This window comes from Colossoma macropomum, unplaced genomic scaffold, assembly GCF_904425465.1.
Source record: "Colossoma macropomum unplaced genomic scaffold, Colossoma_macropomum, whole genome shotgun sequence".
Classification (NCBI taxonomy): Eukaryota; Metazoa; Chordata; class Actinopteri; order Characiformes; family Serrasalmidae; genus Colossoma; species Colossoma macropomum.
This window is the reverse complement of record NW_023494807.1, coordinates 15,535,701-15,547,533: the sequence shown is the minus strand read 5'-3', so window position 1 is coordinate 15,547,533 and position 11,833 is coordinate 15,535,701. Positions and strand designations below refer to the sequence as shown.

Here is an 11,833-nt window from a genome sequence, read left to right as displayed (position 1 = left end):
CCTGAACACAGAACAACATAAAACATTTTAACACTGCTGTTATATTTTTAAGAGCTTTAAAACTCGAGTTATAGGAGTTTAAAACTGCACCCATGTATGTCCATGACGTCAGCGAACAAGAACAGCCAATGAGCTGCTCCGCTCGCCAATCAATCATCACGCTCTAGCAGTAATGCCCGCCTTCTGCTGCCCAAAACCCGTTTGCTGTAGAAAAAAGTAAATATATATGGGGGGTTTCTTTATTTTTTTAGTGAAATACATCCTTCTACTTTATAAAATTAAAGAAAAGTTCTGGGTAAGTGATTAGAAACTATTTTAACTTTTCGTTTTTAGTCGTTGAGCTCCCTTTACTCCCATTCATTGAGGACTCACTCGCGGGCGCCCTCTGCTGTTTAGCAATCCTGTTTTTGATATAACGGGAGTGGCCAGGCTCCTCATAAACCGGCTCTGGTTACTCCTGCTGCGTTCCGTTTTACAAAACATCGTACTCTAATAATAAAAGTCACATCCGTTTTTTTTTCATAAGTTCATTCCTAAAACATACTTAGAGTGTCTTTCAAATCTAGACCTACATGTAAATTAAACACACTCCACTCTGTCGAGTAGTGCTACTTAAGTAACAATAAATATAAATGCCCAAGAAATGCAAAACAATAAAAAATAGTTAAAAATATTACACACACACACACACACACACACACACACATCATCTAAACCGCTTATCCTTCTCGGCCGCTGAGTTAAAAATATTACATCCAACATATTCAGATATATACTTTTTAATTTTTTAATGTATACTATCTACCTTTAATATCAAATTATCAAAAAGCATTTTTAGGAATTTTTGAAACTGTAATAAAAATAAACTAAAACATCTATTTACATAAGTATTCAGACCCTTTACTATGACCCTGCAACTTGAGTTAATTTGCATCCTAATTAATTTAATCAACCTTGATATGATACTAAAACTTGACTGTGGTTGTGGCAAATTCAACTGACTGGACAATTGACAAGACAATGGTCCTTCTTGAACCCAGTCTAACAGAACTTTAGACATTCTTTTCAGATATGGGAGAACTTGCCTAAGGGACCACCATCTCAGCAGCACTCTATCAGTCATAACTGGATGATAAACAGGCTAGATGTAAGTTTGTAACAATTGAGAGAGGGAATACATTTTAAAGGAGGAGGCATAGATAAGTAGAGGTAAAATTTATTTATTTATTTATTTTTCATTGTCGATATCGCCATCTTGTGGACTGCAAATTATTACTTTTTTACCATATATTTAGGCCTGCTCTTAATCCCGGGCTTCCAAATACAGATACTATGGAGTCACTGGGCAGATTGAAAACTTATAAATAGCTTTAGTCAATTTACTTCATGCTGCTTAGTGGAAAAATCTATGTAATCAACTCCTTCAGTCCTACAGTTTATGGTCTATTTTACTGGGTTCTTTGTGTAGATTTACACTTACAATATTTCTAGCATATTAGCATATTTTATTAACATTAACATGTTTTATAAATCAGAACTGCAAAGCTGAACTACTAATCAGAACTGGATTTGGAGCAGACTTTGCCAAATCCTCTCTACAATCCTCTTTACTAAATTTACACCCAAGTTTTTTGTAAAGAGCCCAGAAACTCTGATCTGATTATAATGTCTGTGTAGTCACGTTATGAATGGATTAACTTATGCCTACTGAAAGATATATATATATATATATATATATATATATATATATATATATATATATATATATATACTGTTTACTGTTTACTTATATAAATATATTGTTTAGACACAAACAAAACTTTACATTAATAATTTATCCTGAAAGGAGTTCATACTGCCTAGGGTTCTCCAACTCCAGTGATGTGACTCGGTTTATAGTTGCTTACTCTGCACAGTTGTAAATATGTGAGAAGGAGAAAAAGCACAGGAAGTTCTATTTGGGTTTTTCTATGGGACTTTTATCTGGAAAAATCTCATTAAAACAAGCAAACGTAGGAGCAGTTGCTATGACAACGCAGAAGCCCTGTCTCCTAGGAAACAGTAAACACGTTCTGTGAGAGGAGGAGAGTGGACCTCTCAAACTTGTCTAACCCGCCGAGCTGCTCTCATAGGAAGCTCGTAGAAATCATTTCAAAATTCCCGGCTTAGAGAGATGGAAGAATTATCACCTTTCCAGAGTCTGCAGGCACTTTCGGCCTTGCTGTCCACACCAGCAGACGAGGAGAGCGACGAAGAGGACGGAAAGGTAAAACTAGCTAGCTGGCACAGAGGGCCCAGCTTAGCTTCCCTGGCTATCTTCTATAACCTAGCTAACTCCTTCTAGCGGCGGCTCCAGAGAACCTCTAGAGGTTCTTATACAGGCTCTGGTTGATCACTGTAGCTAAACATTTAAGTTAGGCTGCTGCTGCGTGAAAATATCTCATAAACACATGCAGTCAGGCCAATTGTTAATACTAAATTGCCCCTAGGTGTGAGTGTGTGTGTGCCTGCCCTTTCATGGACTGGTGACCTGTCCAGGGTGTTAGCTAACTGTATGCCTTCCGCGCAATGAGTGCTCCAGTCCCCCCGCGACCCAGGAGGATAAGCAGGTTTGATGATGATGAATGAATGAAAAAACAAACCAACAATACTCGAGTAAACTACACATTTTCCAAAAGTTTACTTAAGTATTTCAGAAAAATACAATTACGCCAGTATTCTCCACCCTTGCGAATTTGACCCCATGAGCACACATGAGAAATAAATGTAAATAAATCTCTTATTGTTCAAAGTCTGATTGTAAATTTTGTCATTAGTTGAAAGAAACAACCACAGTCCAGAAACAAGAGGTTTTGTCACATTTTTTTGGAATAACATGCATTGTGCCACACACAGGATTCAAGTTAAAAGTTTATCTGTTTAAGAGTAAATTGCTGTTGTGTTTATTGGCCGGATGAATGTATAATGAGCTTGTATCTTTTTTGGTACCTCTAAACACTAAAGACCATTTTTGAGTGATGCAGTTCTTCTCAGCATAAATCTTGCCTCAGGGAAAATGTCCTTGCTTCCGTATGTAAACATTTAGTCTTTCAAAAGCCATTTTCCCTCTACACAGAATGTGAAACAAATGGTGAGAATGGGCCCGGGACACATTGGTGCTCCTTCCTCTGCTTCTGAGAAAGAGGAAAAAGCAGGTGAGCCCTTAAAATCCACCATGACTGTGTAATAAAGCGTATGTTGAGATCAGTAATGCAACTCACCGACTTTACTGACATTCCAACAAACTGTATGATGAGGATTGTACACATTTATTTGCAAATATTTAAATTAAACCGAATAAGTCCTCTTTTTTTGAAATATAAGTTTGATGTAATATGTAAACATCGCTAAAGTTTCAAAACATACTGTTCACTCCCCAGTCCATGCAGTCTATATAAGGAAAGTAAACTGAAAGTTTTTATGATGTCATGAAAATCAGTGCTTGCATATATGTGCCTATTCAACCTACAGCAGTTTAGCCCTGCCCATTCACCTTGAAGTTACAGAGCTCTGAAATTTGAAATAGACACAATACAGGGCAGCCAATCAGAACAGAAGTCATTTACATATATCAGTCTTAAAGGCACTGTAACACAAACAGCTTGTTTAATTCTAAGGGTTAAAGAAAGTCTAGAAAAGGGTTGTGCAAAAATGAATTATGATTGTTATAAGGGGACTTCAAAGAAAAAAAAAATTAGTGGAAGAAAAATGTGTGATATGAACATTTTGAGACTTGTGCTCAGAAGAACCAAGTATGATAACAAGTAATCCAAATACCTCTCTTGCGTGCTCACATGTATATTTGTGTGCAAAGTCAACAGTGCCTATTTGAAGAAGAACACAAAAGACATCTGGAATGTGGAGGAGGTGACGGAAGGGACGCACCTTGATGACCTCGCAGATCATCGTCCCCAGCCTGAGTGAGTGTGTAGCAGAATACTCTGCTTTTCAAATAATGGTTCAAAGAGAACCATTTCAAATGCCTTAGAGAAACCAACATGCTGCAGAAACAACCTATACAGTGCTTTCTCTTGTAGGCATTTAGTGTGTTGGGATAATAATCTTGTTTTGTTAATTTGTTTATGCTTTTAGCTATAAGCCCCTACATGAATACTGTTACCTGTAAAAAAAAGAAGAACATTGGTCTTATTTTGTTTTGTTTTTGTTTTTTTATTTTAAAAATACAACGCCAATAAAGCGTTGTAAAATATACAAGCCTTAAAGTATGGAGTAATGGGCAGTTCAAAAATTCTAAAGAATAATCTCTTTGGCCGCAACCATGCTGGTCATGACAACCTGTTGTATAGCATATGAGAATGTGGGTAACGAATTAAGGGAGTATCCACAAATTATAATAATGGGGATGTATATGAATGTATATGGACCATTCTACTAAATTAGTTCAAACTGCGGTCCTACAGTAAAAAGGACTTTTATAATGATTAAATATTAGTTATTATTAAGTATTCAGACCTTAGATATTTACAAGGATTATGTTTTAAGGCATTAATTGAGATAGTAATGAGCCATATATATATATATATATATATATATATATATATATATATATATATATATATATATATACTACCGAAACACAAAGAGTTTCAGTCCATACATGGAGCCTTATTTTAGCCACACCCTTGCATTTTTAGATCGCGTTGTTTTGTAGTAAATGTGTCCCAAAGTCTGAAAATCAGTGTGAAACATTAGGAATAGTCACTACCAAAACACATTTTCTACAGTCAAGTAAACATTTTAGTGTTTTAATAAGAAATATTGTGATTTTATGTGTTCGCAACTGTTCAAAGTCGTGCTTGCTAGTCATGTACTGGTATACTGGTACTGTATAGTGTTTTTGAATTATGCTCAAATGAGCTAAAATTTGTCACTACTGAAACATTTTGGTAGTGTTATGATTGTTTTGGTAGTGGCAAAATGGAATGTTCAATCATTATTTTAATAAAATAAACATAATTAAGGCATAGAGTCACTGAAAGCAAAAGGATTTTAATCTAAAGTACAAGTCAGATAAAAGTGAGCTCTGGCTTTAAACTAATTAGGTAGAAAGATTCAGATTAAGACCATTGGAAAGCCAATCAAAGACATCAGTACAGAAGCTTTGTAGCACTGGGCAAAATTTTAAAAAGCGTGGGACAAAGAGCCCTATGCTCTACTCAATCTAGTTTTCCAATAATGAAGCCAATGAAGCACCTTGAACAGAGTGAACCTATGTCGAGAATTTATGGAGCAATCTGGGATCCTGGACAGGCTTTCCTCTCCTATTTCCACTGTTAATGTGCAATTCATCTCTTTGGCCCAGGCCTTTGAGTAACAGTTAGTGTTTGGGAGTGAGGGAAGTGCTTAAACGAACCACAAAACCAGTTGTCTAGAAGATGAGTCCACACAAAACAGCTTGGTTAATGAGTGATCGATGGGTTTGGACTCAAAGTTAGGTATGCATTCTGATGTAAAGTCTAAGTTGCAAATAAAAAAGGAAATAGAATGTTGGTCATTTCAACAGAGAGATTCTTGGACTTTTGTGTTTCCTGTGATATGCTTGAAGTGGGGGGGACGATGCTGAAAGAAGTTGACATCAAATCTTCCTCATACCAATCAGAATAAGGGCAAATTATTCATTGTTCATGACCATAGCTAGTGTTGTATTACAAACACCTCTTAACACCCCTGTCAACATGGTTTCAAATCTTTATATTTCTGTTATATAGATATGCCAAGGAAAAAGTGTTTACCAATGTTATATTCAAGAAATATATTAATTGATACAATTTAATAATAAATGATTGACAGTGCCATCTCCTAGACAACGTACACAACCCGACTCCAGTGACAGTGGTGAGTGACACCGTCAATCAGTGTCCTACACGTTTGAGCCTCTCCCCCAGGAAAACAGACCACTTTGCTCTTCTCTGCCGATCTCTGAATGGTGAATACACTAACTGCTGGACCGTGCTTCCGAACCTGAGGTCACACTTACAGTCGGTCATATTTACAGGCACGTTGGAGAAATTCTCATATGCCTTATTGTATGCCACACCTGTAAAGTACAATTATGAGGATACACTGTAAGCCTTGACATTAAGAGGGGTAAGTAATGTAATACTATGCTTTCTATCCTACAGTTAAAGTGGACCGGTGGGTGTCGTGCACTTGTAAATAAGGTTAATCACTTATGGTAGGATTCTGCAACAAGTGGCTGATGCTAGTAGGAAGCAGCGTCTAGCCATGCTACAAACAGCGTTGTAATAAGTACTGTTAACAAATGTAGAAAAGCTACTTGCTGGGGGTTTTGACTGTGCCTCAGAGCAATGACTTTATGTGAGGAAGAGGAATGCAAGTAGCTGACGTATGCATATTGCTAAATCTGATTGGTGCTTTGGCAGATCTGATGTCGCCTGTGCCAAATTTAGTCCCAGCCAACTCAAATCAAACAGAAGAAAACCGCAGAAAAAGACAATTAAATAATCTCTCAAGAAAAGAACAATAGCGTTCTTGCTCTGCCAGTTCATTGTAAAAACACCACAAAAATGACAGATAATTGTATACAGAAAATCTTAAAATTAATAGACAGGAGCTTTAACTGTAGTAAAATTTTATGTAACACACAACTTTTTGTGACTTATTGCTTGAATAAGAAAAGCTGTATTTGCAGTGGCCACTTCACACAATTGACACTGATCTTAGATCAGGCCTTGTCAATCCATGTAATCCATGAATAGTTCTATTCAATGCTATGTAAAAGGTACATCACCATTATTAATCTGAGATGTTTGATAAGTATGTGCCAGTGTTTGCATGATAAGTCACTTATCATCACAGCTATCATAATCATGCCTGGTTGAACATAACTTCGCCTCCATAATCAGATATCACACACAAAGTCCAACTTCTGCCAGAAACAAAGGTTTAAAAAGCAAAAAAAGAAAAAAGGTCTGCTGTGTTGTTGTTTATGTTGCCATGGCTACACCGCTGTCAATCACCATGTTGTCTGAAACACCCACACAGTCCTGATCATGCAGAGACGTTGACCTTTTCTAGCTTTTAACTCCATTTGAAATACTGTTTAATACTGAGTTTAATACTGAGTTTTTTGGTCAGTGATCATCAAGTCACATACAGTGTGTAGCCAAAAGTATGTGGACACCCAAACATTACATCCTAAAGTCTGATTCCAGAACTATGGGCATTAATAAGGAGCTGTTCCCTTCTGTGCTGCTATAACAGCCTACGCTCTTCTGAGAAGGCTGTTTACAGGGATTCGCTTCCACTGAGCTTCAAGAACACAACTGCGGTCAGCCACTAATGTGGGGCAGTGACCCCAAAGGTGTTTAATGGGATTGAGGTCAAGATCTGTGTAGGCCCGTCGAGTTCTTCCACACCAAACTCCATCTTAATGAATCTTACTTTGTGGACAGGGACATTGTCCTGCTGAAACATGACAATGTCCCTGTGCACAAACAAAGGTCCTTTCCCAAACTGTTGCCACAAAGTTGAAAGCATACAATTCTCTAAAATGTCATTCTGTGCTGTAGCATTAAGATTTTTCTTCACTAGAACTAAGGGAGGCAGGCCAAACCATGAAAACCAGCCTCAGACCATTATTCCTCCTCCACAAACTTTATGGATTCAGGCAGGTATAGTTTTCCTGGCATTCATGCACCAGTCTGCCAGATTGTTAGGCATGAATCATCACTCCAGAGCACTGGTCAAGCGCCCTGCTCCTAAAGAGAGCTATCTTATTACAGGTTTCACCTCCAACACACCTGTAAAACATCTCATTCAGCTAAAGTAGGACTCTTGAAGGAAATGTTTAGATGAGTCAGTAGGGTTGACTAGGGTTGGAGCTAAAGTTTCCAAAGTAGAACCCCAGGAGCAGGGTTGGTGACCACTGCTTAAGAGATCGTGTTTTCACTGCTCCAAAGGCATTGTGCTTTACACCAAAATAGCCGACACAGCATTGCACACTGTGATTTTAGGTTTGTGTGTGGCTGCTCGGCTATGAAAACCCTTTCCAAGAAGCACACAGTTCTTTGCTTCCTGAGACAGTTTGGAACTTGGTAGTGAGTGTAGCAACTGAGGATGTAAAACACTCTGTGCTTCAGCAATTAGCGATTCCATTCTGTGAGTGTATGTGCCCTAATGCTTCACAACTGCCACTTCACAAAAACAGCACTTACAGTTGACTGGGGCAGATCTAGCAGGGCAGAAACTGGGCCGACTTGATGGAAATGCACCAAGCCTTCCTATAACAGTGATACGTTGAAAGTCACTCAGATCTTCAGTGCGACCCCTATAAAACAGCCAAACCCACCAAAAGGAAAGTCCACATACTTTTTGCCAAAGAGTGTAGTTTTATATCATTGCCCCTTAATTAATGTGTGTTTTACTGCTTATATATTATCAGAGAGGAACCAGTAGATCTTACTCATTAATATCTGATAGAACTGAAAATGTACTGAAGATGGTTTTAGTATCTGTTCCTTATGGTGTGACTGCTAGTGTGCATGTTTTTGTGTTTGTAGGTATGAGGTTATTCTGAAACAGAGCGTGGGTACTGAGGATCTGTTTCTGGGCATGAGCCGAAAGGATCCGTCCTCCATGTGCTGTGACAGCCTGCTGGTAAACTCTCCTCCTCCTGTTCAGACTTGCAAGAGCTTCCATTGAACCTGCTGACAACACTTGTTATGCAGTGAAATCTAGTATGGGGGGATATATAGTCTATACAGGATTTGGGGTCACACAGCAATATTGAATTTTAATGGTATTGAGACATTTAAAAAAACTGCACTGTACAATGTTATTTGGCAGGTTTTGCAAAAGGATTTGAAAGAAAAGTACATAAATACATAAAAAATAAATTAATAGTAACTCTTCTTACAATGTTCTTTCTGTCTGGTTAAATGACCGACATCCTACATTTTTCTTGTTTTTTTCCCCAAGAGGTCCTTTCATCACATTTTTTGTGGATTTAAATACCTAAATCAGTAAATTTTACATCACCATCCAATTTCCAGAATTAAACAGGATGTTTTTTGTTACTGTGCCTTTAAGACATATATATATATAAGTGAGCTCTGTTTTGATTCCTGTTTACTGTGCCAGCTTAGAAGGCCATCCAGGCTGAAACAGTCCTTACAGCTTCAGGTTGGGCAGAGTTAAACTGCTGAAGGCTGAGTAGGCAGATACATGTAAATGCACTGATTTTCATGACCTCACAAAAACAGCAAATTTAAAACAGGCTGGTTTTTATGCTTAGTTTCCATATGCAGACTGTATGACTGGGGAGTGAACAGTGTGTTTTGAAAGTTCAACAGTATTTACATACTACATCAAACTCTTTTATTGAAAAAGGTTAGGAATTTCCATGATATGAGCCCTTTGATGTTTACAATACTATGCAAACGTTCATTTGGTATCATTTTAAGCAAAGCAGAACAGACAAAACAGTCCAGTCATGTTAATCCAAATTATATCAGGCTTGTGAGGCATTATTTTAGTATAGAGTAGCAGAACTCGGGAAGCATTAATATTATTTGAACCCGTTCTATATTTGAAAAATATAGTGACATTAAATTTGATCAATAATGTATACATGTTGTGTAGTTATGGAACCTATTGGTACAATTGAAGTGACCTTCTCTCACTATCTCTCTTTCTCCTGCAGGTCAGAGTGAAGCTGCCAGACACTAAAGCCTCTGATCTAGCGCTGGACGTGAGGGAAACATTTCTTGATCTCAGAACTCCAAAGTAGTACGTTTCTGACCGTTCTTATAAGCTACACATAGAGAAGAAGACATTGAGAAAGAAAAAGACATACCCAAGTTCTATACATTTTAAATTATTTTATATTTAAATATCTCATTTTGGCTTTCCAGCTTTCCTTCTCTTCCATTCAGAGTCCCATTATTCGCATAACCCTGCACAGTTACAATATTATCCAAGCATTTAAAGTAATCAATGAAACAATTAATGAATTATATATTAACTGTAAACATGAGTCAAAATGGTTGTAGTGCAAACAATATCTCTTCGCGTTCTCTGCAGCAAGCTAGGCCTGCATCTACCCCATCCAGTGCACAGTGGGGAGGGGACAGCCCGGTTCATTACAGAGCGAGCTGAACTGGAAATCACACTGCCTATAAACAGACCCCTGGACTGCGTCAATCTGGCCTGAAGAGAGGGAAAACAGAACCCAGGAGCTGCATCAGTTTCTGAAGAAAAACTGTCTGGAAAGGAGGAAAGGAGAGTTAATTTGCTACCATAATGGAGAGTGAGAGTGAAAAAGAGAAGGATGCTAAGGAACAGAAACTTTTGCACAGTACATTCAGCTACCAATTGTTGACAATTATTTGGAACCACAGTTATTCTCTTTGGGCCTGTAGAGTCTCATATTTTTTAAAAATAATTTTTTTTTTTTTTTTAAATTACGTTTTTCTTTTGATGAGTTTTTTCTTTCAGGGCAGAGGTGAGTTCACGGTAAAGACAGATATGCGTCGCTTACGCACACAAATGTGAAGAATGTACAGCTGAATGATTCCATCGTAGAATTTCTCCAACAGTTAAATGTTTAAGATGTAAACAAAGTAATTCAGAGTGGTTTGATGTAAAATGATTTGTTCTACAGAAACATACAAAGTCTGAATTGTTCACAGCTGTGGTGATAGGAACTAGACGTCTGAAGAGTTTAATACATCCAAAAGCTCCCTCGCAGAAAGTGATTACATGAAATAGATATGAATCTGCTGCCTGATCTCTGGGAGGAGTGTTTCACGATAGTTTTGAGATGAGATTTTGGCTTAAATTTTATTTTTTTGTATTTATTTATAGCAGAGAGGTACATGCAGGGCATTGTCAAGCAAAACGGATTAATCAGTATTTTACCATTGTCAATGTTACATATAAAACCCAAGTTCACTGGACGTTTTGGATAATAGCTATATCTGCTTTGTAGACCTCACAACCTCCTATCACCACCACTGTAAAGAAATCTGAGTGGGTAAGTTTCTCTACAATGAACCATTTCACATCAAACCACTCTGAATGACTTTGTTTACCTCTCAACCATTTAACTGAAATCTTAGCTTAGTTTTGTTTTAGGATGCCAATTCAAGCTAAAGTCAAGCAATATCATACAATCACTAAATATACCAAAATTTCTGTCACCATGTTTACAATACAAATGTAGCCATTTTATTTACTATCCAAAACGAGCAGGGAACCTACATGTGTCTTCTCAGTTTTATATGTAATGTTGATAATAGTAAAATAGTGGCAAAACAGTTTTCTTTGGGGACTATTTTGCCTTACAATGCCCTGCATGCACCCCTCTTCCATGAATGGATTTAAAAAATAAATACATTTTAAGCCAAAATGTGTCAAAACAAAATGTCTCAGACAGCAGGCAAAATATTGGTAACCATTTTGTGTAACAGCTTTCTCTGAGGCAGCTTTTGAAGACATTAAATGCTTCGGACGTCTAGGCCTAGTTTCACGGAAGTGTCTTAAGAAACAAAATCTTCTCAAATGTGCATTTTTTTCTTAACTACATGCCTAAGAAAGTAGTTATTATTCCTCAAAAAATTATTAAGAATTTTCTTTATTTTTTTTCTTAACTGTTCTCTGAAGTAGTGTAAGATTATATTGTATTCTTGAAAAAAAGTATGTTCTTAAATATTTTCCTACCCTTATGACAGTCTCACACTTGTCTTAGGCAGTACAAACTGACAGGTGTCACAAAATATAATTGTTAAATCTGTAAAATGTAACATGATAT

At 37.2% G+C, this 11,833-nt stretch overlaps 1 protein-coding gene across 1 annotated transcript; it reads left to right on the top strand.

Annotated features, from left to right (window-relative positions):
• Positions 1 to 2,086: 2,086 nt before the first annotated feature.
• Positions 2,087 to 10,981, top strand: dnaaf6 (dynein axonemal assembly factor 6). Its single transcript, XM_036556380.1, has 6 exons — positions 2,087 to 2,266; positions 3,116 to 3,194; positions 3,854 to 3,959; positions 8,583 to 8,679; positions 9,725 to 9,810; positions 10,105 to 10,981. The coding sequence occupies exons 1-6, from the start codon at positions 2,174 to 2,176 to the stop codon at positions 10,232 to 10,234; spliced, it is 591 nt and encodes a 196-aa protein (XP_036412273.1). The 5' UTR covers positions 2,087 to 2,173; the 3' UTR covers positions 10,235 to 10,981.
• Positions 10,982 to 11,833: the final 852 nt, after the last annotated feature.

Excerpts from the sequence above, each read along its gene's own strand:
- dnaaf6 (XM_036556380.1), top strand. The coding sequence starts at position 2,174 with ATGGAAGAATTATCACCTTTCCAGAGTCTGCAGGCACTTTCGGCCTTG. Across the intron at positions 3,195-3,853 it reads TGAGAAAGAGGAAAAAGCAG|TCAACAGTGCCTATTTGAAG; the intron begins GTGAGCCCTTAA and ends TTGTGTGCAAAG. Across the intron at positions 8,680-9,724 it reads TGTGCTGTGACAGCCTGCTG|GTCAGAGTGAAGCTGCCAGA; the intron begins GTAAACTCTCCT and ends TTTCTCCTGCAG.